The 27,567-nt window shown below is 39.7% G+C and overlaps 2 protein-coding genes across 9 annotated transcripts in view; one reads left to right on the top strand and one right to left on the bottom strand.

The window, feature by feature from the left end:
* The window catches only part of PURG (purine rich element binding protein G), a 28,006-nt gene extending 1,257 nt beyond the window's left edge, over nt 1-26,749 (top strand). For 5 of the 8 annotated variants that reach the window (XM_077345648.1, XM_077345645.1, XM_077345644.1 and 2 more), the window contains exon 2: nt 623-26,749. In XM_077345648.1, coding sequence (XP_077201763.1) covers nt 636-1,643 — 1,008 coding nt within the window. In that variant the 5' untranslated portion in view covers nt 623-635 and the 3' untranslated portion in view covers nt 1,644-26,749. The remainder of the gene's footprint in view (nt 1-622) is intronic. The other 3 variants (XM_077345651.1, XM_077345650.1, XM_077345652.1) reach the window with 1 other exon arrangement.
* Nucleotides 1-27,567, bottom strand: part of WRN (WRN RecQ like helicase) — a 108,787-nt gene that overhangs the window by 80,168 nt on the left and 1,052 nt on the right. The window contains exons 2-3 of the mRNA XM_077345640.1: nt 26,541-26,593; nt 20,811-20,870 (exon numbers count right to left, since the gene is read on the bottom strand). The gene's annotated coding sequence lies outside the window, so the exon portion shown is untranslated. The remainder of the gene's footprint in view (nt 1-20,810; nt 20,871-26,540; nt 26,594-27,567) is intronic.

Here is a 27,567-nt window from a genome sequence, read left to right as displayed (position 1 = left end):
GTATCTTTAACGGCATCCTGAGAGTTAAACTTACAGCGTGCTCCTGTGCAATGGCTCCTCTAATGAGACTAGAGTAGCTCTGCACGGGCAGTATGAGAAGATGTGGAAGTGAGGCCAGTATTTTAAAGGAAGGCAGTCGCATACGGTTGCCTGACACAGCTAACTTAATAGTTAATGCTGTTGAGACATAGGGATCAAATGATGGGAAAGTCTTCACCTGCTAACATCAGTGAGTCAGAATGCTGGCCAAGAGCAGGATCAGCACAAAAAGGAAAAGGCATTATTGCCTTCCCTTCTAAACAGACTGTTTCTCCTTTGCCTTTAATGAAGCCTGACATTCAAATTTAGCAAGTGACGCTTTTCCACATCTCCATGCCAGGAAATCCTTCAGAATTTGAAGTTCTTATCCCCCTCTATCTATTATCACGTACTTTGGGCCTGAAACAGCTCTGTTCTCTCCCCGCCCTGCTAGGTAGTATGTCAGAATAAAAGGCAAGACTGTTACTGAAGAATCTTTCTAGGGAAGGTAATTATGTATGACAGGCTATTGCCGGGAAAGCAGAATAGGCCCAATGAATATCTATGGTGTTATGCATCTTTGTTATATATTTGTTGTTTTCAGTTGATTGGTAAAGATGGAGAGAGGCAGAGGAGGAGGAAGGAGTGTGGGGGGCTCTGGCCTACACAGGAGCATTTACTCCCAGTCCCAGCAGCAGTATCATTATCCTGCCTCCTCTTCTCAGGCGGGCTGCATGGAGATCCAGGAGCTGGCCTCCAAAAGAGTGGACATCCAAAAAAAGAGGTTTTATCTGGATGTGAAGCAGAGTTCCCGAGGCCGGTTCTTGAAGATAGCAGAAGTCTGGATAGGAAGAGGCAGGCAGGACAATATCAGGAAAAGCAAGCTGACTCTCTCCTTGTCTGTGGCTGCCGAGTTAAAGGATTGTCTGGGAGACTTCATAGAACACTATGCCCATTTGGGCTTGAAGGGCAGCCAAAGTCACCGGAACGAACATACTAATGGCAAAGAGCAAGATTCGAGAAGGCGGCAGCATCATCACCCGCCCTCACCTCCAGCATCAGTTGGATCTGAAGAGCATCTTCATAGTGTCTTAAAAACTGAGTATATCGAAAGAGACAATAGGAAGTATTACCTAGACCTCAAGGAGAATCAACGTGGGCGTTTCTTAAGGATTAGACAGACATTGATTAGAGGACCTGGCATGATAGGATATTTTGGTCACAGTTTGGGACAGGAACAGACTATTGTTCTTCCAGCACAGGGAATGATTGAGTTCAGGGATGCTTTGGTCCAGCTCATTGAAGAATATGGTGAAGGAGACATAGAGGAACGGAGAAGTGGGGGTGATGAGCCTCCTGAACTTCCAGAGGGGACTTCCTTCAGAGTGGACAACAAGAGGTTCTACTTTGATGTGGGGTCTAACAGGTATGGTATTTTTTTGAAGGTAAGTGAAGTGAGACCTCCATACCGTAATACCATCACTGTCCCATACAAAGCATGGACAAGATTTGGGGAGAACTTTATCAAGTATGAAGAGGAGATGAGGAGAATTTACAATGGCCATAAAGAGAAACGGATGGATGTCAGAGGGGACAGTGGTGAAGAACAAGAGGGTCTGGATTAGAATGCGTTTCAACAGGCCAAGCAGCAAAATAGAAAACTGGCTAGAGGTTCTGATATATTGCAATTGGAAGAAGCTGCCTTTCTTTTTGTAAGTTCTTCCCTGTTGTTAGTAAATAACTCCAATATATATAATACTTCAAGGATCTGGAAATTACGTTAAATTATACCCTGCAACATCATTCTGATTCTTGCAAACATAGTTAACCATCCAGGTTTAAAAGATTCTGATACGTAACCTCTACAAGACTCTCAAATTATGTATAATAGCACTAAATCTGTTGTTATGACCTCTTAAAGAATCTGTATAAGGTTTGCATTGCACTGCAAGGTGATACAAGTAAGCCAGATGGATTTAATATCTTCTAATATTAACCATAGAGCATTTATGACCCAAAACAGATATTTAAATTATAAATACTTGTTTTGGAAAAGGCACCTTAAATAAGTGTCTGCTAGTTACCTTATGGTAAAAATCTTGAGAGGGGGGAAAAATTCAAACCTCTGTATTGTATTGGCCAGTAATTAATTTCATGTCCACATTTGATTTTAAAGGTTGTTTCAGATTAACAGCCATCATGAATCATTCTCTTTTTTTAATGGACAGATTACATCTTTTGAGGAGAGTTTATTTAAATATAGTGTTACAAATTTTTTCGAAAGCTATTTTTATATTTGTGGTGTAAAGGGATTCCAGCAAGTTGCTGTGATGTGGGAATCTGGTAGGTGAATTATGTTTGGGATTGACATTCTAAATAGGGAGGCTAAACATTTGTGAAATATAAAAAAAAAGTATAAGGAGCTTTTGTTTTTATTTGTATGCTTTGGGGGGAAAAATGCCTAGAGAGATTTTGGTGTATCACTTAATTGGTATCACATGGTTTCATACTGATACAGTTGAAGCATTCAATAACAGCTGTCAGCACTATACATGTTTTAGTATTCCAAACTATTATTTTTTAAATTTTTTTAAAGCCCTTTAATTCCATAAAAACAGATTTTAATCTGGCATCCAGGAGTTTTGTCTTTGACCCACTGAAGCATGTGCTTTAGAACTTAATACTAACACTGTATAGTTCTTTCTTGTCTTTTAAATATTCTATTTTATGCATACATAAGCATAACCCTATGCTAGTTTTCCATCAAAGTGACTCTCCACATACGTGTTGGCATTTTTACATTGAAATACGAATTATTTCTCAGATTCAAATGCTTGGATATCCAACTCAGTTGTGACATTAGCTTTAATTTATCCAGCTTATATTTTTCCATTTCAGTACCACATTAAATGTATGCTGTGCTCTTTTCCCCATATTACTCAGAGCTGTATGTGAAGGGGTGAGAGCACAGTCCAGCATTTAACTGGGTCCCCAAAGTTATCAAAAGGCAAAAAAAGAAAAAAGTTTGCACCAAAATCACCAAAGGAACATTAGAAAAGTGTGTTATGGTTATGACGAAGAGAAATATGGACTTTAATTTCACTGTTTTAGGTGATTTCCCCCAGTCTAAGAAATTTGGACCTGCTAATGTTTTGGTCTAGTTTAGAAAACAGCAGCTAATAAAAATGTCTAACTTAAAGTTAAGATAGTTTATTTGGTTATATTTGATTACCCGCTGGGCTACGATAAGTCACTGAAAGGTCATAAAAATTCTGGCTCACATGCTAAGTAATGTTCCAAGCATGTAGGAAATGAGAACGCAATCTGTGTACTGGTGAATGTAGAGCTATAGTGAATTGTGTAAGTCCAAATTACCATATTGCTGATTTGCTGCTGCACATCCAATTGCCTGTACTAATGGCAATATTTTCAAGAGATTCCGGAATATGGGATCCGTGAATGTAGGAACTCCTGATGCTCACATTCTCTCAAATGCATATCCATATACAAGCTTAATTGTAATGCTTGTATCAGTCTGCATTCATCTTGTACTCCCCTGATGAACTTTTAATTGAGAAAGGAATTCTAATTACCTGATTAATTGGTGGTTAAGACAATATAATTGCTCCGCCCACAGGTTTAAAACTGTGGTACTCGTTCTAGTTAACACACTGGCTTTAGCAAATTTGTGTCACTGTTTTTAGCCTTTAGAAATACAGAAAACAACCAGCATTCAATTCTGGTTTATCACCACTTGCAGATTTCTCTATCCCTTTCTACCAGTTGGGGTGGTATTTGCATATGTGTACAGGTTGCCGACTAATGCACTTAAGTGAGCTTGTGGGCATCTGAGATTGACTACACGTGAGCCTTAAAGTTGCCACTTCCTCTATATGGTAGACATATTGGTTTTGGCTTATCCATAGGAGGTACTGGTTTTATTTCACAGCTTTGAATTCCACAGTTAATTAGTCAGATTTGTTTTTTGAAAAGCGAAGAGCTTAAAATGATGATTTGGGAAAGTTTCTGTTTACATCTGGCAGTCATCCCCATCTTTGGAGAGTGGTGATAGAACATTGCGCATTTGCAGAAGGGTCTGTTATCCCCAAAATGCCATGTCCCTTAAACTTGAGAAAAACACAAGCTTATTTGCACTAAAAAAAAAAAAGCATGGCCAAAAACAATTCTAGGAGGACAGGGTGGCTAAAATCCCTCTGTACCTCTTGAATGATTTGTTCTCATGAGAGAATTTTACATTAAAGCCCTGACCTCTCTTTTAAAACTGTATGGTCCAGACAGAAAGTCTGTCAGTTTTGTGATTTCATAATAATGCACTTTATATTTTATAAACAATAGAAGCACATTTCTGCTACTGGTCTGGTACAGTGTGTTTCAGTATAACATATAGTCTACATCAGTATAAAAATGGCCTTCTGCATGCATGCCTGCCAGTGATCTGTTCTAATTGCTAGATCATATTACATCGACATGATGGAGGCAAACAGGCACCATGTTGAATTTAATTTCTAAATGCCTGTTTGTTTGTTAGTTTCAGAAACGTTGAGTATTTTCCTGCTGACTCTGGCTGGATTTTGAGGGTAATCAACATTTTTGAAATTCAAACCGCAAATCTGTTTATTTTACAAATACTTTATTCCTACGATGGTGTAGGTCTGGGTTAAATAAAAACTGTCTAATTTGCAGTTTGGTTGGATAATCCCCTCCTCCCCTAAAAAGTTATTTTAGGGGACTGGATTTTATGTGGCTTATACAAGGTTAGCAGTAGGCCATTTGTGCTGATTTTTTCAACTAACTAATGTTATCTTGTGGAAGGGGAGGGAGGCTGCTAGAGTACAAATCTAGAAAGATATTAAAATAGAATAGCGATATAAGAGAGTTCCGTAATACATTTAGAATGCCTAGGAAGTACCATATGTAGCACATAAACCAGTTCTGGTTAAACCAGCAACTTGGTTAAATGCAAGGAAGTTTTAGGTGAAAATTTTGCAGAAATGGCATCCTTGTTCTTAAGTTCAGAACAATGGGAAACAAATATGTATCATATGTTAAAACCTGAAAGGTGTAAGAAGTAAAGCAGTTTAGGATATTATTTCACTTTAGTTCCATGCATATTTAAGGGGGGCAAACCCTGTGTTTTAACAATCTACTCATCTAAGGGCCAGTTCATACTGCCTTTTCTCTTACATGCAAGTGGTCCAATTCCCAGTTGTCCAAGCACCTGCTCATGCTCACCAAGGCAAAAGGAATGCATGCACCAGTATTCACCAGCACAGTGAACAGTTACTGTGGGTTGCCATAGTGTCACTATTTTCAAGCTCAACACAATCAAGAGAATTGCTATGAGTTGTACCCATGTACCTCTTTTTCCACTCAGTATATTTCTCGAGGTGATTGTGCACCGCTAGGCAGTTTGGGACCATCTGCGTGTAGGGGAAAAAGCCAGTATGAATAAATCCTAAGATGTTAATGTATCTGATTATATAGAGAATTTAATGCTTGCAGCAATTGTATCTTTAATGTATTCATATTATTGTGTATTAATCAGTTCTCGGTGAAATATATTTTATCTGGATTCCCTACCCAATTTAAAAATATCAGCTTTTGCTAAGCAGAAAGATCAAGTAAATGTATAGTTCACCGAGCTATTTAATCTGTTAGTTATCCCTCATTTTCAAAATGATCCATTTTAAAAATGTTTTTATTAGATTTTTGGTATGGAACACGGAGAGGCAGGCCTCTCACTAGAGTTGGGGGGGAAATAGCAGGGGGGAAACGTAAAATGGCTTCTCAATGTGAAGAAAGGATTGTGAAATGCAGTATGAAGACATAACATTGGATACGTAGCATTTCATGTAATATTTGAACCGCAAGTTGCAAATGCTACTGATATTTATGTGAAACAAACCTAACCTCAAAAACAGGCATCGGCTAATTTAAAACTGGCTGTTTGATAAATTATCCAGAGTGTCCACATGGTATTTCATTGGAGTTGTAAGAGGTTTTCGATGTTATATGCATGTTAGTGAAGTTAACTGCAATTTTTTTCCCTTAATGGTTCATTAAAATGGCTTAAATACTCTATAGGGATAAGAGCCAGCATGGTTCAGTGGGCTGATGTTCATTTACTGACAACCCTGTTAATGGAAACTGTAGTAATTTTGTGCAGTAGTAATATGTTTGTTCTATTGTTTAGTCCCACTGTAGATTATCTACAGTTTGAGTAAATGAATTAAGCTTGTTTCTAGTCCCACCGTGCTGATGCAGAGATGTACGTACACTATATGTGTGCATTTTTAATTATTTTACGTTTTATTTTCTTTTGCATTGTTTGAAATGAAGCTCTGTTTTTCCATGTCATGGCTTTCAAAATCACTTTTGTTTCCTGAATGCATTCTGTAATTGTTAACTGGAAGAAGGGTCCTGTGCTTGCAAGCCTGAGAACACTTCATGGAGTAAGCTTCATGGAATAAAATGAGACTTGCTTCTAAGTAGATCTGTTTAGGATTGCTCCTTGTGTTGGGTTAAATTTGACTTCAAAGGCGCAGTTCCCAATAAGGTCCTGTCTTTGACATGAAGCCACCGTAGTGGCATTCTAGTCCTGGGCAGTTCCACTAGTATATCCCTGTGATGGCAGTATAACCTCACAATTTGTCATCCTATGCCCGTAGGATAGTCTGTGAGGCCTCATTTTATCATTCCTTTGCTGGTGGCATGAGACCAAAATCCCACATGAATCGGTAAAAACCAGTAAAGTTGAAAGACGATTATAAAGCTGCCTCAGCCTTCTGACATGGCTGTCAGCTGACTCAGAAACATGGTCCAAGTGGATTTAAAACTGCTGTTATAATTTTTACACATCAGAAATGTGATACTTGTACATTTCAAGTGGACACCAAGAGTGGAAGGAGGGCTGAACAGTGGCTGGGGTGGCACACAGTAATTCAGTCTGTCTTTGCACCAACCATGAAAATTAGCTAAGCAGGAAAACAAGCAATGCTTCTTAATGAGTTTGGGATTCTACAGGGGTAGTCAACCTGTGGTCCTCCAGCTGTTCATGGACTACAATTCCCATGGGCAAATGCTGGCAGGGGATCATGGGAATTGTAGTCCATGGGCATCTGGAGGACCTCAGGTTGACTACCCCTGAATTAAATTACATCTTCCAATGATTAAATGTTTCAATAGCTGACTTTGACATATCCACACAGATACTGTTGACTCAACTTCCACAATTATTATAAAAATCTGTACCTACTCCCTTCTAATTGTATGTATATAAAATTTGCATTCCTGACACTGTTTCTGAAAGAATTCTATTACTGTCATTAGGACTTTCTACGAGAGTAGGTTTTGCAGATCAAAACTAAATTCAGTTTAATAGCAATTAAGTATGTAAGTTTTAACGCTAACAGATTCTTTATGAATCTGGGCAGGGGTATTTTTTTTCTCCTACAAATACTATGCGTGTAGTATATTCCATTTAAAATGTAACACGGAATGTAGCCCTAAAATGATGGATGAGGACTGCTAATTGCCAATGAGCTTGAAGATTTCCCAGAATTCCAACTGATCTTCAAACCACAGAGATCAGTTCCCCTGGAGAACATGGCTGCTTTGGAGCGTGGTCTCTGTGTCCTTATATCAAGCTAAGGTTCCTCACCAAACCTGACTGTCCCCAGGCTCCACCTTCAGCGCTCCAAGAATTTCCCAGCCCTGAGCTAGCAACCCTGTGATGGATAGCTATCAAAATCTTACGAAAACTTCAACATTCCCCATCTTTTAATTCTGTGGCAGATTGATAGTACATTGTAGGAGGGCTTTCTCCCTCCCCTGTCATGCACAAATTTCTCCTCTGCCTTCTGTAGATTGCTTTCCTGGAAAAGTGTTCCATTTGTACTGCCCTGAGCGTAGGTTTAAGTGTACATCAGCACAAGTCAGGGCTAATATTAACCAGATTTCTTTGTAAACATGGCTTGCAAACTCACTCCAAACCTAGATGTCAAGTAATGCTACACCATGGTTAAAACAAACCATGAAAGTGGGGGTTGGGGGGATTTTTGTGCAAGAGTGGATGGGCAGGGAACACTTGAGCTCATAGTACATCTGTACCATATCACTGTGTTTTAAGGAAGATCCTAGGAATATTACCTCCTCTACTTCAAAATAATATTTTTGGGTTGTCGTTCACTTTGCCATTCTGTCTAGCATTCTTTTGTATGCAATAATTTAGGGTTAGATTTTTTTTCGTTTTTCAGTGTAGACTATCATTTAAGGTGAAAATGAATTTCTTAGTGACCTTCAGTGTCTCCTCTGCTGTGTAAAACTAGTTCAGCTGGATTCCTTTAAATTCAGTTTCCACAGAATTAAGAACAAAAAAAAAACAAGGGATCTGGAAAACCACTAAAACATTTACATAGTCAAGTGACACTAACATTTGCAAAGTAAGAAAACCTGACTATGAAACAAAACACACAGTTCTCTTTTAATTCAGACCTTTTAAACCAGGAGTAATCAAACTGCGGCCCTCCAAATGTCCATGGACTACAATTCCCATGAGCATTCGCTGGCAGGTACTCATGGGAATTGTAGTCCATGGACATCTGGAGGGCCGCAGTTTGACTACCCCTGTTTTAAACCTTCGCCAGGTTTTCAACTATCTTTCTCACTGTTTCTGAAGCTGTAATTAGTGGGTGCCTGCTTCTGCCATTGATCTATGTGTGCACTGTACAGCGCATAGGGCCTTAGACTGAGATAAATATATCTGGTGTGTGGAATGTATATTATAATTCACTAAGGATTTCTGTGGCAGCAATGAAGCCTCTGGCACCACTTGGCTGAGCACTGCTAGGACTGCAGAGGCTGAGTTAGCAATGATATCACAGACTGAGCATCAGAGCGGACTCTTTAGGGAGAAGGAGTTTAGAGGTGGGATGGCTGAAGGACAGCAGATAGCAGATTAGAAACAAGAAGGAAGAGGAAGACTGAGGAAGGAACAAGGGGATGCCAGGATTTCGGAGAAGGGCTGCTTAAGGAAACATGAGCAGAAGAAGATGGAGCCTTAGGAACGGAAGTGGCAGTGGGTCAAGTGAAAAGGAGACTGGGGAAGGGATTAATTCACAAGAGATGAATGGGACAGGAGGGACTGAAGGAGGAGCAATGAGGACATAAGGAAGCCTGAGAGCTAAGGAAAAGAGAGAGTGGGATACGGGAATGAGGGGAAGAGAAAAGGGCTTTGGGCTTTTAAGTTTAGAGCTAGATGACTCGCATGAGATTATTATTGTGAGAAGATACTTCAGCTCTGCTTGTTTGTTTTTACTTCTGCCCTACCCCCAATAGTTGATATTTTCTCAGCATCTAGTTGAATTTTCCTAATAAATAATAAAGATGTGTCATTTTCACTTAATAAGTTTCCTTCAGATCTTTTGGTGTTTGAAGAACACTTTGATATACTTTTGATTTAATTTTATGAGGAGCGTTCAGGCTTACTAAAAAGAGTGTGTCAGAGAATGAGGGCAATCGCCTCTAATAGTAATACTACTTCAAAACTAGAGGATTAGAATCATAGAGTTGGAAGGGACCTCCAGAGTCATCTAGTCCAACCCCCTGCAGAATGCGGGAAATTCAGGTCTTAAGTTTCCATAGTACTTTACCTAATCAAGCAAACAAATTATATCAGTGAGAGAGATAAGCAAACTTAGTAGAATGGCTATGAATGAGAAAAAGCTCTGTAATCTAATTTCTAAATATTTTCTCACAATTGGGAGTTTTGGTAAATTTTAGTATCCTGTTTCTGGATTTGGGCATGTGCACTTTTCTCATTTAGACAGTATATGAAAATATTTCATAATGTCAGGTAGTTTCTCTGAAGAATTTTGGATGAAATTACCTTTTTACATGGCAAATTGTAAAGTAAGAGTAGAAACAGTTTTTTCTGAATGTTTTCCAGTTTCCCAATGTCCTTTTGGATTCATGGACACCAAAAATAATTTATCTAGTCTAGAGTTGCATAACTTCATCCTGTTGACTAGAACTTATACCCAGTGGAACCATTGGGCAGGTGATTCGGAATAGACCAAAGGAAGAACTTCACTCAAGGTGTAATTGAGTTGTGGGATGCAATGCCATAGGATGGAGCAGTAACCCCTAGTTCAGGTGGCTTTAAAGAGGACTTAGACGTATTTGTGAAATAAAGTCCCAACAAGGGCTGCTAAGCAGCAATGACTAAATAGACTAAATACATGTTCAGAGACAGAAACCCCCAGAACCCGGGGGAGGGGCAACAACATGGGGCAGGGGTTGGCCTTTAGCCTGTTAGTAGGCCTTCAAAGGCATGTAGTCAACTACTGTGTGAAACAGAATTTTTCATTAAATGAATCATTGCCCTGTAGTAGCATGACTTTTCTCATACTATTATGGCTACCAACAGGGTCTTTCTTACAGTTTGCAGCACAAGTGCTTTTTGTAGATAGATGGTTGAAATCTACATTAGAAGGTGCTGGTTGGTTCCAGTGTTCTACTCATCTTTCGTCTACCCTTTTTCCTTTGTCATATCTGCACTACCCTGGCAAAGGTAATAATCTAAGCTAGAAGCAAGGACTATTCATAGTAATCGGGCAGATAAGTGTTTGCCATTAGATGGAAGGACCATGTTATTTTATTCATAAGCAGTAACTCATGTTTAGAATACTAAGCATCTAAAACTAAAAGTTTTAATAGTTGGGAAGTGTAAAATAGTCGTAAAAGGTTACCCAGATATGTAAGTAGGTGACATCTTTGATGACTTCTTAGACCCTTATTTCCAGTATTAAGCATAATGTAAGTACACAAACTGCTGTTCTATATAACTGACTTTGCCCATACTTCTTTAACAACAAAGAAAATCAGGGATGTAAGTTCAGTTTTAAAACAGTATATATTTGCATTAAGTTTAGGTTTCTTTTAAACAAGGGAATTTTTAGAAATTTACTTCAGTAGAAATTTAAATTTAAAAACTGTGTGTGTGTGTGTGTGTGTGTGTATACACATATACATACACACACACATATACATATAGGTTTTTATCTACTCTGCTGCTAGAGTCTCCCCTTGAATGTTTAGTTTTTATTTGTTTTATTCTGGTGATCTGAGGGTCTACTACAGAGTATCATGAGAGAATAGTTTCTGTAAGTTTCTGATGGTTATCATTTTAAACATCTTATTTTGTGTCTGACCTGTTGTATTATCTTGTATCTGCATTCTCTTATATTGAGATTGTTCAGCCTATTTTAAATGGAATAAGGTCATCAATGGCCTTTTATGGCACATATCATATTAGACAATATGAAAGTGAATGGTTCCTTCATATTAGAGGTGGCGTTGCTTGGACTCAACAGTAGTGTTGACTGGATAACAATGTAATTCTAAAAAGAATTATGCCCTTCTGATTCCACTGAAGTCAAAGGGTTTGGAAGGATGTAACTCAGTTTATAACTGTAATCTGAATATTGGGACGTACTGTATTTGCTGGCATATAAGACTACTTTCCCCCCCTGAAAAACATGCCTCCAAGTGGAGGGGGGGTTGTCCTATACACCAGGTGCACTGCGGGAAGCAGCGGCACTCCGGCCTGCCCCTTGCCTACGCAGAGCTCGCACATGCACACTTGCGAGCTAGTGCCGGTCAAAGGGAGATGCAGGGGCGGACCGGGTATGTAACAAACTCTATATTTTGAGTGGAAATGTTGGGGGGTCGTCTTATACACCGTCGTCTTATACGCCAGCAAATACGGTACTTAATATCAGGTAACATAGGCTTGTTTCTGGTTTATTGTTTTAGGTAGTCCACTGTTTCTGGTGTCCAGATACAGTTTAGGGGGATGAGTATAAATCAAGGGTACATACAGTAGCACATTGAAATATCACCATTTTAGGCTTCGTTTTTTTGTTTATTCTTGGAATTTATGCTGAAGCCCTTTCTTGGTTTAGCCCTCAATCTTGAGAAGATTGTCTACAGAGGCCGCTGGGTGTGTGGCATACATGCTGCATAGCTGCTCCCAGTTTCTAATTGATTATCCAGTGTATTATTAATTCTCAAGCCTCTCTATTGGTGCATTACTTGGTCATGATTGTGTTCAAGGCAGCATGCCTGCAATCAGACATACCCACCTTCAGCCTTCTAGGAGTCTTTGTAAGACATGCATGGACCTAGAAAGCTTTCCCAAAAGAAATCACTTCAGCTAAGCATGAGAATGATGTCCAGTTACCACAGCACATATACTTCTGGGGCTAAGTACTTCCCACCTGAGCCTTAAAAGGCAAGGATTATTTTTTTTACTGGAACTCCTTAAAAGGCAAGAAGTTATTTTACTGGAATGCTGAATGACATTCCAGAACAAATATAATATTCCCTGCCTTATGATTTCCCTACAAGCTACCGTGGGAAAGGCTGCAGTGTAACTCCCATATCAGCTTCCAGAGAACAAAATCCAAAAAACAGTCCGCTGTCCCAATGTCATGCGGACAGGACAAGCTTAAAGAACAGATGCTGCATACAAAAGAAGGCTGGCTGAATGGAATGATCCAAACTAAAAAAATTCACCCAGTTGGGGTTTTCACAGCCGAAGAGCAGCAGAAACCTCCAGGAAAGGTTGAGCCTGAGGAACTGTTCATATGATAAAACAAACCACTGAGGAAGAGAACAACCTTGAAAACGGGCCATTGAAAAAAGAAAAAAAATTGTTTCTTTCCGGAACCCGTTTGGGTTTATGTTTTCATTGGTTTATGTTGACATGTGAAAGATATGAAAGCAATATCTACAAAATAAATTGCCATAAGGATTACGGTTTTGTACCAGCCAACTGGTTGAATTTTTTTTAGTTTAAAGAACAGATGCTAGCAGATAAGCATGTGACCCACCCTGGTTAGATGATTGGCTATTGACTATTGCCAATACCTGATTATTGTACCAAAGATGTGTCGTAGCCATTAGCAAATTTCAACCACATTGCAAAGAATTCCAAGAACTCTGAGGGTCTACTGACACCATCTCCCCTCCCTAGGACAAGTGGGGGGCCAGTGTCTCCTTTAAAGGTCCCTGAAGCTAAGCCTTCTGGATGCATCCAAATGGATCTGATGGATTGAGAGCCTCGTTTGAACAGTCCCTTCAGAACAACCAAATTATCCATATGCCTAGAAGTATGGATGTTGCAGGTCGTGATAATTTCTGTGGCCTCTGAAAGCATCCCAGTTACATACCAGATAATGAAATAATTCAACCCTGGAGTGGTCAGTAGAAATTGTTTGTGGCTCTGAGCTCAAACCATTATGCCATAGCCTCTCAACTGATCCACAGATTATTGATGGCTGGGAGCCTGGGCTTCTTGACCTAAGTCATCGCCATCATGGTACCTCCTGTGCTATAGGGACCTGTCTATTTTGAAATATTTGATAATGTTCCAGGCTCTGTCTAGGTATGAAGAGGCCATAATTTCTGCTAAACAAAATCCTCCTTACCCTGTTTATTCTCCTTACTATTTGATTGTTGGTCTTCTTCCCTATCAGCATGGGGGGGGGGGAGATTATCTGTACCTTTTGTTTTTAGTGTCTTCTGTGCCTTCTCTGAGAGCTTTACCTCTCAGTAGGCCATCAGTGTCAACATGGAGGGGTGTTACCTTTTTAAGGATCTGCTTTGGATCCTGAGTATGTGCCGCATGCAAAGCCCAAATCGTGCAATAATTCTTTAGTTTGTCTTTCCCCAGAAGGTATCTTTGTAGTGAGGCCAGGGCCTCAGTCACATGAAAGGCCTAAACCTGAGGCACTGGAGAGCCAACATCAGCCAGTTTTGACCTTAATATGCCCCTAGTCTCAGTATAAGGCAGTTTCTTATGTTCAAGAAAAGCCAGTGTTCCCTCCCTATCTCTCCTTTCTACGCTTCCATTTTGCCTCTAGACACAGTCTCCTTTCCAGTCCTTCACTCAGATGTCTTGGCAGGCAAAATGGCTAGCTGATGCACTTTCAGTTGCCCCCTATCTTCTGTATATGGACTGCCTCTGGGAACATTTTATGATTGGTTACTGTCATTCATTTCTGCTGGAGTCTGAGGAATAGGCTGAGCTAGGTCTTCCAGGCCTGGATCATGAAGCTTTATCCAGATGTTAATCTGTTCCACTTTTTTCTCAACCTGTGTTTGTAGCTCGGCAGCCATCACATTCAGGCCCACTAACAGGGCTACATTTACACTATGCTTGCTGGGCATAGGCCTGTGATGGGATTCCATACCATGTTCTGTCTCCTTGTGTTTGCTTGCGGGTGGGTCTACTGTTTGCATCCTCACCACAGCCAGTCAGCATTGGTATGCTGGTGGCAAGTTCTTCTTGTCAACTTTCATACAGGGCATTATCGTTATGGTGAGCCAGCAAACTCTAGGGCACATACTAAAATATACAGTATGCATACTACTGTATTGTACTCCCTACAGGAGCTGGAATTATGTCTCACTGTGGTCTAGTCTGTGCTTTTCTCACCACTGCTTTTGCTTCTGTATATGTCTATAATGATGATTCCAGCAGGCTGTCAGCTTTTATATATAACAATAATAATAACAATAACTCAAACACCTAATAGGTTTTCTTTTTTTAAGCTAGTTTGTAGTGTTTGTTTCCTGAGTGGAACACTGTTCCTGGCAGCGGAGGGGGCGTGCCTTAATTATTGTCATGAGGGTAAACAAATAATGTTTTGTACACAAACAGTTGCAGAAGGGTAGAGGCTTTATGACTGGCCAATCAATCAGAATTTTACACAGTTGACCTCTTCTAGAAATAGAAAGGACTAGTAACTTCTGAGCTCAATTCTTGGGACTAGATGGTACATATAACCAAAAAGGCATACGTGTAAGTCCACAGCAAACTTTCTTGGATACCTTTTTGCCTCAGCCTCAGAAAACCCAGAAGGAAGCTTGCAGGGCCATCTTTAAAATACTGCTCAGAATTAGTTGTCCAGAAATTAATTGGTCATAACAGTGGGTGATCAAGTGCTGAGAACCTGTTAGTTGGCCAATGTAAATTGCACAAACATGGGGAATGTAGATCAGAAAAGCAGATTTTAAAAAAAAGCATAGTAACCAGTCTTATAATGCTGTGTCAAGTAACAGGCTGTTAAACCTTTGACTAAAGGCCCACCTGAAATGCTTGGGTTGTATTGGGTTATCTGCTCCTTGAAAAGTGAATAAAAATAGCAATTCAAGCTCCCCTTGCCCAGCAATCTCATAGCTAGGGGGAAGGGTGAAAATTAGATCAACATCAACCACGTGCTCATTTTTCCTTCTATTAAGTAGTCCATAGTGCCATCAGCCTTAGGTCCTTTTCAAAATAGTGTCCATATACAGATATGCAAGATAGCTATGATATTTGGAAACCCACCTAAGACCATAAGAGTGTTGATTGATGAGTAGATCATCTCAGACTTGAAGGTAAGATTCAAAATGCAGATCTTATGCGTTCTGAGGCCATCACTGACCACTGCTCTTTTAGCCTGTTTCATCTGTTCTTGGAAGCCACCTAATATGCCATTGCTATGCTCATATTCTGGGAGTCCATTGCAGAAATAGCTAAAACAAAGACTTGGCCAAGACTGGAATCCTCTTTAAGTCCAAGGGACAGACCATAGTGATCTCCATTCCAGATCTCCATTAAGTTGGTGCTTTAGGGGTTTTGGCAAGCAAAATGTCTAGCTGATCAATCTTCAGTTGTTCCCTATCTTCCCCACTTTCTCAGTGCACATCCAGCCATACATTGCTTTAGGATGCTCTGGGCTGATCCTGCGTTGAGCAGGGGGTTGGACTAGATGGCCTGTGTGGCCCCTTCCAACTCTATGATTCTAAATATACACATCTGCCAGAGGGCAAGGAGCAGTGGCCTGGTGTCTGTATAAAACAGAAAAGATTGGAAATGCCTTCCTCTTACATATGCATCTGTTGAGTGAGTGGCAAGAGGCTAGGATGCTTCTGCAGAAGGTACGCAGAGAAATTCAGGCTTCAATCACTATGTTACCATTTTACAGCATTAAAAAGGACAGCAAGCAAGGGCCATCTTTTGCCTCAGTTTGCAGAAACTGTTTCCTGATGTACAACTCCATGCTGGCAGTGATGCTGTGCAGATTTACATGCTACAAAAAGGTACAGAGAGATCTTAGTAAGGGGGAAAAAAGCATATAATGCTGCATCTGAGATAGAATGGACTTGGCATGCTCTGGACCCAGAAAGAGGCCAGTCAGCTAGTCGTTATAACAATAATACCTTTGTCTGCCTTTTAGGCCTCTGTAGAATACTAACAGTTAGGATGCTTTATCAATGGTCTTAAGGAGGCTAGTTAGAGTCCCAGTCTTAACAGGCACTAACTGATGGACCAACATGTTGGGAAATGAACTGCAGTAGACAGTGGTCCCTCCAATGCTTCCTCCACAGCTGATGGTGTCAGTCGAGGAAGTCTCCCAACTGCCTCTGCAAAGAGGGAGATTGTGTGAAAAGGGTTTTTTTTTTTTTACTGACACAGTGGCTGGCAAAGTTTGATTAAAGTGAATCTTTAAGAATCCCAACTTCAGTTTCCTACTAAGTACGCACTATAGCAGGCTTAATGCAAGAAACCGAGATTGATTTTGCAGAATTGTTCAGCTAGTATGGTTTTGTTTCTACATTTCAAATGCAAAGCTGAGGAATATTATAAGTCACCAACCAATTCCAGAAGTTAGAGTGCCATTGTAAACAGCAATACATTTTCAGTGTCCATTTAAGTAAACAGGCTTAAAAGGATGTGTAACTGTTTAGGGTGGTGCTGTGGTTAGTTATAATGCAATTGGCTTATCTGGGGTTTAATTTTCTTCATCCTTAACTATCCCTTTCCTCACCTATATATCCCTTTGACTACATTCATGGGAATAGGATCAATTTCTTTGTCTTCTCCAGAGGCACTTTGCAGACGTGTTCTGCGTGGCCTTGGAACAACATGGCAAGGAGTTGGATGGGCTCCCATTTTGCATTTGGCTATTGATTCTGGCAGCAGCTCTTCTTTCTCCTCCCATTTCTTCATTTCACCATACTTTAAATACATTTCATTGCTAATACGTAGCTCTCTGGGGGCTCCGTGTAATTCCATGATGTGTCCCCCCCCCTACTCTCACATTAGCAATTCAACTTCTAATATCTTTTACACAGTGAAGGATAACAAAAATGGCTATTTACAAGACAGTATGTTTTGCTTTGCTTTTCCAGATGAATGAATGAAAGATCTGACATGAAGTTCAGTTATACTGCATTCATAACCTGATTCGTTAACTGGCATTGTCGAACTGTAGCTGTTGCAAAGTACTTTTAATGTACTGGCAGAAAAGTAATATATAACTATAGCTGTGAGTCTGCTTTTTAAAGTGTCATCTGGCAACCGACTCCTCTGAAAAACGCATGTCTGAAATCTCGAGGAACCTAGGGAGCCTCTTGTGAATATCTTGGAAGCCGTTCAGGGACTTTAGACTCCACAGAAGCAAAGATTTCAGAGTAAAAGTTCTTTGTAATGAATTCTGATACTTTGCTTTCTAAATATTTTTCGGCTGTTGAAGCTTAAACAACTTACAGTGTAAGTTGTTTGTACATAATCGCAATCCAAACAATAGCACTGCCTATTTCTTTAAACATAGCAAGCGCAACATGGAGCACGTTTGCCGTGGCATGCGCAGGAACTGTGCTCCTGAGCGCTTTACTTTTCTTCATTTAAATACCGTATCCATCAAACAAGGCTTGGGGTACTTAACCTAAACCATTCTTGAAGCTAGCACTTTAAGTACTTGTAGTCACTTTTCTTCTAACTATATGGAGCACCGCACTTTTATAAATGCTACTAGCACTGAGTTTTTAAATGTGTTCTTTCCTGTATCCTCCCTTCTTTGTTGTAGTCTTTACAGGGTGTATGTTTAAAATAGGCGGTGACTGGCTAAGAATAGCTTTTCATGAATGTGGCCATTGCCTGGTGCCTAACTTTTACTTACTTATATCTTTTAGGAATTTTATAAACTGCTGAAAGGAGAGAGAAAAATCCAAACTATATTTGATAACTTAAAAAGAAAATCCTGGATATCTGATGTTTAGACAAATCTGATCTAAAGTGCAAAAGCAAGCTGCCCATGTGCATACACACAAACACCCACAAAAACACACAGAGGCTTTCAAAAAAAACCCCACAAACCACCAAAGATGTAGGGGGAGGGAGGGCTATGACAATAGACAAAAAGGGCACAAGAATGTATATTTTAAACTTTGCATTGTACTGACTCAACAGAGTAGAAAATAATGTGGCTTCAAATATCAACTTCTGTACTCATAACTTTTCGTAACAGGAGCTTTTACCATAGGGATTCTACCTTGGGCAGACAAAAAATTTGTTAGAGGAGAGCCATTCAAAGTTATGTTTTCACTGCATCTGTATCCACGTAGACATCACACAAGCTATTGCAGTTGAATATATATATTACTGTGCCTTTGAATTAAAGTTTGAAGACTAAAAGCTGCTGGGAGGGGTAGTATAAATAAGCCTCAGCGTGTTTGGAGGGGCAGACATGACAATGTAATTAGGAGTACTGCAGTTTGTGTGGAATACTCTAGGTTTATGGACAATTGATGGAGGCAGGAAGTAGGCTTGTGCACTATTTCCATTGTTATGTTTTGGGTTAGCTAGAAACACACCTTTTTAATTTCTATTGAGTATCTGGTCTCTTGTTATATTTTTGGTAGAAGCCATCTACCCTGTGGATTAATTTAAAATGTAGTCTCCCAGTTTACCTCAAGCTGCTAAATAATGTAATAAAGGCCTTTAAAAAATAATGTAAGACTTTTGCAGTTTACAAGGCATAAACTGATTTTATTCAGATAGTTGAAGCTTGTTGAATAATAGTTGTCATCTAGATATGAGTTTATAAATAAATACTAATAGGGTTATGAGTAGAGGATCCAAAGTAATTATACACTTTAAACACCTCCTGCACCTTGATCTGATTAGTGCAACTAGGGATACCAGCCTCCAGGTGGGACCTGGGGATCCCCTAGAATTACAGCTCATCTCCAGACTACAGAGATCAGTTCTCCTGGAGAAAATGCTTTGTGTGTGTGTGTGTGTGTGTGTGTGGGGTCTATGGTATTGTTTCCCACTGAGGTTCTTGTCCACATCAGACTCCAACCCCAAATTTCAATCAGTTTCCCAGTCTGGATCTAGCTGTCCTATTCCCCTCTCATCCCTATCGGTGGCCTGGTAAGAATCTGGCAAACCAACACACAAAACATAGCGCAAGTCAGGGTTTTTTGTAGGAGTCCTTCCCTTGAAGGCTTGTGTGCAGTGACCATATGTGCAATTTCTCCCACTTTATTGGAGAGCGTGAATGTGGCCCAGGCAAAACAGATGAGGTTGAGGTCACCAGAAATTATAGTGGACTGAATGTTGATCACTGGTGAGTAGGCACATGCATCTAGGAATGCATGGAGCATTATGGGAACCTTACTCTTAACCATTTGAACAGGCACTTAGTCTAAACTTAACAGATTTGTTCAGCTTTGTACAGCCCATCATCCCAGTACAAATAATCCTGAAAAAAGTATTTTAAGCACCCTACATATATATCTTTGAATTACTGTAAATTGACTTTTTCAGACATGTTAATTCTGCTGCAGCAGTAATATCTTATACCCAAACAATTCCTTCCCAATAGTGAATATTCTATTATAAGAATGTCTGATTGGCTTTATCTTAACAATGAATGAATCTAAGTGTGTTTAAAGAAAGCATTCAGCATTCCAATCAGCATGTAACAATAACAACAGAATCTATTTTTAACAGAAAAAATGAACGTCTATTAAAAATTAAGAATATTGCTGTTCCCTCCTCCCAATTTGTATAAAATATGATCTTGCAACATGATCCACAAATAGTTTAAATTGACGCATTAAAATGTAAATGACAGGAACCAAAGGGCTGTGCTTTGTATTTCCTATATAGGCATGAGCTTTTAAAGTGGTGACACTCCCAACCATGACCTTATGCATCCCTTAAAGAATTATCCTCAAGCTCATGGGACTTCCTAGAGCTACATATGGTTTGGTATGGGGTGGGTTGCATTCAGAAGGCCATGTGGCTCCTCTTCCGATACCTTCCATTTAATCCAGACAAGCTTGCTAGCCTTAGATGTGGATCACACAAAGCGGTCCGCAGTATCTGTTTTATTTTGGTAGTTTAATATAAAAGAAACTTTAAAAAAACTGATAGTCTTTTTGAAATAGGCATCTCTCCCTCCCCCTCCCGCCACCACAATATGTTGTTTTATTTTTAACCTGCAAGTAAATTTTTATTTTAAAATATTTCCAAAGAATCATGCTGTCACTTTAAAACAAAAAAACCATGAAGAAATTGTAATGGCACACAGGCAGACAATAGTCAATAAGTGTTTCCCCCTCTTTTTAACACCATGTATGATCTCCTTTAGTATTCTTCCATAAATCTAAACATGTAAAGGTAAATTCACAACTGCACCTATAATCAAAATAGAGCATTCCAATGGTCAAGTTGATCAAAATCATGTGCATAGCAGGTAGCAGTTTATCCCGTGTGTGTATTCTTCCCCAATGGTACTGTTTTTTTTTCTTTCAGTAGAATATTCTTAACCAAAAGGTGTTTTAAAGTCATGGCATGAAAAAATCGTAAATGTAAATGAGTACATGTAATGCTAATTAAAGGAATTTCCTTAATCTTATGTGATGCTTACTATTTTCCTTAGAAGTTTTTTTGTTTAAAAGGTAGATCACTGTTCTGAAGGATGTTGGTCCTATGAAATAAAAAAAAATAATGGAAATAAAATGCATGTGTTACAATTGTAGACATGGTAAAGAATTAAATGTGAACTTACTGTACGATACTGACTCTGTTTTCAAACAATCTGTTTTGCTGTTCTATAGTTAACATATATTAAAGAAGCAAATGTACTATAATTTAGCACTTTTCCCTATGTACCCTGTTCTCACTATACTAGAGGTACAAAATGGCATAGGTGTTGGAACATGTAATCATGCTTGCATGAGTACTTTAGGGTTTTTGCTTTCCTTGATGTGCATCAAGACATCATTTTAAATGCAAAACCATTATATCCCCTCTGTTGGCTACATCGTTCTCTTGAAGGCTGCTAGAATTGTTCTAAAGGCAAATTAAAGTTCAGGGTCTTTTTACGTGATCTCTTTTTCCAAAAGACAAGCAATCACAATTCAAAAGAGCTTACAAGATTTTTTTAACATGACACAGGTGATTTGATGGGATCAAGGCCATGCACAACGGGGTTGGGTGTTTAACCCCCCCAAAAAGGATTAAATAAAATGAATCAATGAAAACCTATTAAAGTGGTATAATATAGAAAAGGCTGGTATAGAAAAGTAATAGGAAAAGTTTAAAAATTCAAGAAAAAGTGAAAAAATAAAGGTTCTGGAATGTATAGTAACCTCCCCCCTTTAAAAATTATTTGCATGGCCCTGGATGGGATCGTCCATCTGAGCCCTTTAAACTCTTCACTGAGGGAAAAATTAACTTTTGCTTCTAACACAATAAAGTTGTGGAGTGTTGTGCTTTTGGAGTCAAATAGGTGCATATACCAAGGAGTTCTTCTGTACTATAAAATGTAGAAATATCAAAACAAATCCCTGGGAATGTCATCAGGAATCACTTTGCTTGTGTCTTTTGAGTTCCTGTATACATTATGGGTGTCAAGGGGGCAGACAGACTCGCAGCAAGGCTTCTGGTTTAATAGAAAGCTTTAATTGGAAGTAGTTCTGATCATTCTAACATCTGAAGACAAGACTGTTCGATATAGGGAAAGCAAGCAGTTATCAATACAATTATCTCACCCAAATTGTCCCCAGTTCCCAGGGAGGAATATTCCCTCCCACACACCAGGTGCCATCCTGGGCTTCCTGCCAGACCGTCCCTGGCTCCGCGGCCTTGGTCAAATTGGCACCTCTCTTTGTAGATAAGATGTTTACAGGGGTACTTGCAACAATGTGTCACAGCAGGGGAGAATGCAGTGTGAAAAAGTTCAGGGTCATCAAAGAGGAGCAGAGGTTCAAAGAGTCGCTACAGAGTCCTAAAGCGAAAGGAAATACGCACACACAAAGATGGAGTCCCTCTGGTCAGCCTGGACCAACCATGGCAGAGAGCAGGGGCTGATCCTGACAATGGGGAGACACCATGCATGCCAATAAGGAGACTTACAATGTAGTACAAATGTAGACAGAATACTGCATTGTGGGTTGTTGGGCTTTTAAGGAGTACACCTTATAACCATTTCAACACTGAAGTAAAGAAGATGTGTCATTCTGCAGAATGCTATCTCTAACTGAATCCAGGCCCTGATTATTTGAAGTAAGACTGAAGATGAGGTATATGCAAGCCAAACTAATATGTCGAAGACTGAAGACACTGATTAAAAGGGGGGGTGTTTTCTGCCCAAAGAGCTTAGGGATTAGAGAGAAGACTTGAAAGGAAAAGAACTCAAGATCCTTAAGCTGTGAAAGTGTAGGTTGGAGTCACAAATCCATGTATTACATTCAGAGAAACACCATAGAATATGTTAGAAGTGCTTGCTTTATTTTATTTTGTTGTTGTTTAAAACATCTTTAAAAGCTGATTTCCCCCCAGAAAACTGGAATTTAGGAGAGTTCTCTACAGTAAAACCAACATATCACTTTAAAAAAATTAAACTAGCCAGCAATAAATAGAAGCAGGAAGCTAACATGTCAGGGGAAAGGTTTCTAATTCAGCCTTTTCTTTGATAGCTCTGTTTTCTTATCCCCAGGGGTGGATTAACATGTCAGTGCTTTCAAAAATATTGTCTCTGTCTTCTGCAGTAATACAGGGCCGGGATTATTCATCATACCTTTTTTTCTGAAAATGTAGAGCTTTCAATTGGTCAATGGTTGGCACATTGGTCAATGGTTGTATAAATTGCCTTCCTTGAAAAAATGGGGTTAGGTTGATAAAAATGGGAGGAACTGTGTATGAGCCAGGTTGGGGTTGAAAAGATATCACAGTTTTTGCTAAGGGACACTGCAGAAGATGTAAAATTCTTCAGCCGTTAGGAACTGGGATAGTGAGACATCTCAGCAATCCAAGAATAGTATGGGGCTGTCTTCAGAGGAAAAAATCAGATAGGAATAGGAAGGAAATGATGTTGCTTTAAATCTAAAGAAAGCATGCTGCTTGACAATACCAATATAACTTCTGTGTTGAAGGGAATTCCAGAAATAAAGCAGTCTGTAGATTACTATAACAATACAAATAAATGATACGAAGACAGATAACAAAGAGAAGTTGGGGGGCTATAAAGAGCTGAAGTAGATGAGATGATAAGGGTATTGCTAAACTGGCTGGTTGATATGGATGAAAGTCAGTTTGGGAGATTAAGAATGTTTAGATTAGTACTAGAGATAAGGAGAATTTGGAACCAAGGCTATTAGCCAGTGATATGGAAGCGTAATTCTAGAATTAGGTCCTTGTTAAATCCAAGCTGCATAGGATCAGAGGCAGTTTAAGGATTTGTGAGGCCTTAGCAGAACACAACTGGCACACTTATTTGTGCTGCACAAGTAACAGCAGGAAACGCCTTCCAGGGAGAGTTTGAACTTTCAAAGCCTGCTTCACATTGCTCAAACCATTTCTCAAACCTTGGCAGGACACGAGTATGCTGCCCCCAATATCTAAGGGGACCTTCACATGTATGCATCTTGTGGTCTGCATATGTGCTCAGTTACTAACAGAGCTTGTGTGTCGCCCTTTTTTCATTCTAGTGATCCACAAACCACATAAGTATGAAGACCCCAGCCATATAGCACTGTGGAGGGCCCTGGAACCATAGGGCCTGTGCTACTATATGTTCTACTATGATAAGCAGCTTCTGAGCAGGATTTCATCCATTTATAGTGTAGTCTACTGCTGTTCAAAATGAGAGATGGGGGCTTGTGAACTAGAAGAACATGGATTCCATTCTGTCGGCAACAGTGGCCACCTTTGCCAAATAAAGGGCAAAAAACTTGGTTTCTGCTCCCTGTCATCTCTTCACTTGCCCCTTAGTTCTTTGATGGTTTCACAATATTGTAGTAGCCACAATCCCAAAATGAGGTTAAAGGTGGATAAAATTTGAGCATCCAGCAAAAACTTCACAATAAAGCCCCTTAATAGATTTGCATATACAGTATTTGCTGGCGTATAAGTCTACTTTTCCCCCCTGAAAAACATGCCTCCAAGTGGGGGGGTTGTCTTATACGCCGGGTGCACTTCAGTTGGGATAGACAGAGCTGCTCATAGTGGCCCATAGTACTGTATTTTGAGTGGAAATGTTGGGAGGTCGTCTTATACGCCCAGTCGTCTTATACGCCGGCAAATACGGTATATAATTATGCAAACTGCTCAGATAAATGTTTGGCCGTGGTTCCACCAAATCATTTAGTGCTTGCGATTTTTTACATGGAGGCCATGTAAATTACAGACCCTGACTTTTGAAGAGAGGAATGGTCAGCCAACCTACCAAATCCCTATGTTACTCTCAAGATGCTTCTGAAGATCTGCATCATAACTCTAGTTTAAACAGGGTGTTCAGATGTGACTTGTCATGTACTGTACTCAAAGGTTCATTGATCAGTGACTGTATTGTACTGTATGACTAATCATAAATTGCCTTGTATCGTTTATTATAAGACCGTACCAAGTACCACACGGATTTCACGTTCCAAGTTTGTCAGCAACGCATGTTGCCAGTTAGATCCAAAAACTACATGGTGCTAACTCTTCCATATCCAATGGTGCTTTTGTGGATGCTAACTGCTGACGTGCTGGGGGAGGGGGGAAAGCTTGAAGTTGAAAAGTCTCTCATCTGTTTGTAAAAGTTTAAAAAATATATATATCATGATTTAAACTTGAATTGTTTCAAAAGTACCATTGACAATCTAGTGTTTTATATGTACTTTTAATTGGGTTTTCAACCGGTTCTTCAAAAAGCAGCTCTCTCGCTTCTGCTGAACGGAATGCTTTTCGCCCAGATGGTTTCTTCATGTTGACTTGTTGGTCCTCGTTTGTCCCTGAACCTGTTTTGAATCAGGCGTCCAGAGCACCTGCTCAAGTTGCTTTAAAAAAAAAAATCATTGCGCATTTTATTCCTGCTTTCCTTGAGCTGCAACAGGTCTGACACCCATCTTGAAACACCTTCCCTGAAGGGTCACCTTGTATATTTTGATTACCCCATTTAGTTAATCCTTATCTAGATTTTAATAAGGCCATTTCATACAATATACAACATCAAATAATGAATGTACACGCTGCGAGGGCTGTTGCCATTCACAGCACCCTGACCCATATACCTGTAACATACCTGTTTGTTATATTCAAGCTTTGCTTCCTGATAGGGAAAAAAAATTGTTTGTCTCCAAGGTGCTCGAAGGCTCTTGTTTCTTCTTTCTACAGTAGCCTGTCGTGGCTATCTTTCAAGATCATTTTTAGGTGGATACTAAAAACTTTAAAATGTACCAACTGAAGTGACTTGTTTGTTTTAGTGGCATACTTCCGCATGTTAAAGAAAAGCTGTTTATATTCGTAATAAAGCTGTCACATCTTCTCCTAAAGGTGGTGGGCAAATTAGAACCCTTGGGGGGGAGAACCCAAGCTCTGGGGGGGAAAAATGGAAGACAACTAAAATAAATTCCAGCTGTAAATATGGAAAACTTGGCCGGTCAACTGGTCAGACTGGCTCGGAATTTCTAGGTGGTGTGAAAATTGGCAAGGAAGCAAGGGCAGCATCATGAATGAAGCAATGCAAATTCAAGGGAAGGAATGATGGTACAAGTCCCTGGAGCAGTGCAGGCTGTAGTGCCAAGACATTTGGCTACCATTAAATATCTACTTAGTGTGGTGAAAACATTTTTCACTGTACCACTTCAGACTGCATATAGGGGAGAGGCTATCATCTTTTTGGGTGCTATCTCCACATTAAAAACTCCCCTGGATGCAGTGAACCATCAAGGCCAGTGGGAAGTGAGGCTATGCCCAACCTTTTTTTCTGGCTGCGCTGGTTTCCTTGTTCTGTAAAAAGCAACTTATACATTTATCTTTGTGGGGGTGCCCAGCCAAGTAGCCAAAACAAGAAAAGAACAAATGGCAAGAGTAAGAAGACATGTTGTCAACGCGGAAAACTGTGCCATCTTTGCATTTTGAAACAGAAGACCAAATTGTTTCATTTCTCCTCCGCCACTGGTTTCCCTTACTGAAGATGAAATCACTCCTGGAATCCCTAAATTCCAGGTGATTGGACGGCTTGTAGGGATGGGGCCTTGGTTCAGTGGTAGAGTGTTTGTTTTGCATGTAGGAAGTCCAAGCCTCCACACCCAGCCTTTCCAATTAAAAGGGATCAGCAGTAAATCACATGAAAGTCAAGCCACTGCCAAGAAACGGAGACAATACTGACCTTGATAGACCAACAGTCTGCTTCGCTATGAGGGAGCTTCCATGTGTTCTTGGCTGAAAATTTAAATAATGAGCTGCTTTTTGGAGAAATATCTATATTTTATGTCCGTTTGACAAGTCTATTTGCCCCATTATCAACTGAATTTGCATACTGTTGTTTGCCACTGTTTGTTCTGTCTTACAATAAATTTGCTTACTTGTGTAGTCTTACAGCGTCTATTCTGGGTTGTTGTTTTTTCCCAAAAAAAGTTTAATTTCAAAAGGTACATCTCAGGCATCCTCAGCTGATATGGTTTCACTTTTGTCAACTCACAATTTCATTTACGAAATGGCTGAAGGAAGAGGATTTTCACCTAAGTAATACACAATAGCTTCGATGTTTGCTTTTGTAACCTTTTCATTCATTCTTTCTTAACTATTTCGCAGTTCTGAGGAACTGGTATAACACTTGACTTCTTTTAGCAGTAATATGTCACTGTAGTAGAATGGAAGCAATGTAGCTCACAGAACTAAGTGTGTTATATGAAGAAAAATAGTGCTTCATGTACGGAAAAATCCTTTCTACCGAAGTAGGAATCGCTAACAAATAGAGGCGTCAAAGGTACAGCCATGTTGGAACTCGGTAAGTTCAGTTTATGGGTCCTGTTTCATCCTTCTATGTTAGTAAAGCGTGTTGAATTGCAGATGAAAATGGAAATAACAGCTCTAAAGCGGTCACTAAGAATTGCCTTGATTGGTATTCTACTAATAGTGATGGTTCTAAAATTCATCCAGCATGCATTTAATATGGCTGCAAGGTTGCCCAGTACAGCAGGCAACCGGCCAACCTAGAGATCTGTGCTCCCTCTGGCACTCTGTGGAGAAGCAGGAGCAAAACAGGGAGCAAAAATTGACATTGTGCAATGCTCTAGCAATGTCTCTATGGTCAAAGCGTTTGATATTTGGGACATTTTTAGAGTGTTGGTGACACCATGAGATGACATCAAACCCAAGTGGCACTATGGTATCACCTACACTGATTCATGCAG

This window comes from Paroedura picta, chromosome 7 (genome assembly GCF_049243985.1).
Source record: "Paroedura picta isolate Pp20150507F chromosome 7, Ppicta_v3.0, whole genome shotgun sequence".
NCBI classification, from domain to species: Eukaryota; Metazoa; Chordata; class Lepidosauria; order Squamata; family Gekkonidae; genus Paroedura; species Paroedura picta.
The sequence above is the reverse complement of the archived record's forward strand: the minus strand, read 5'-3'. Positions and strand labels throughout refer to the sequence as shown.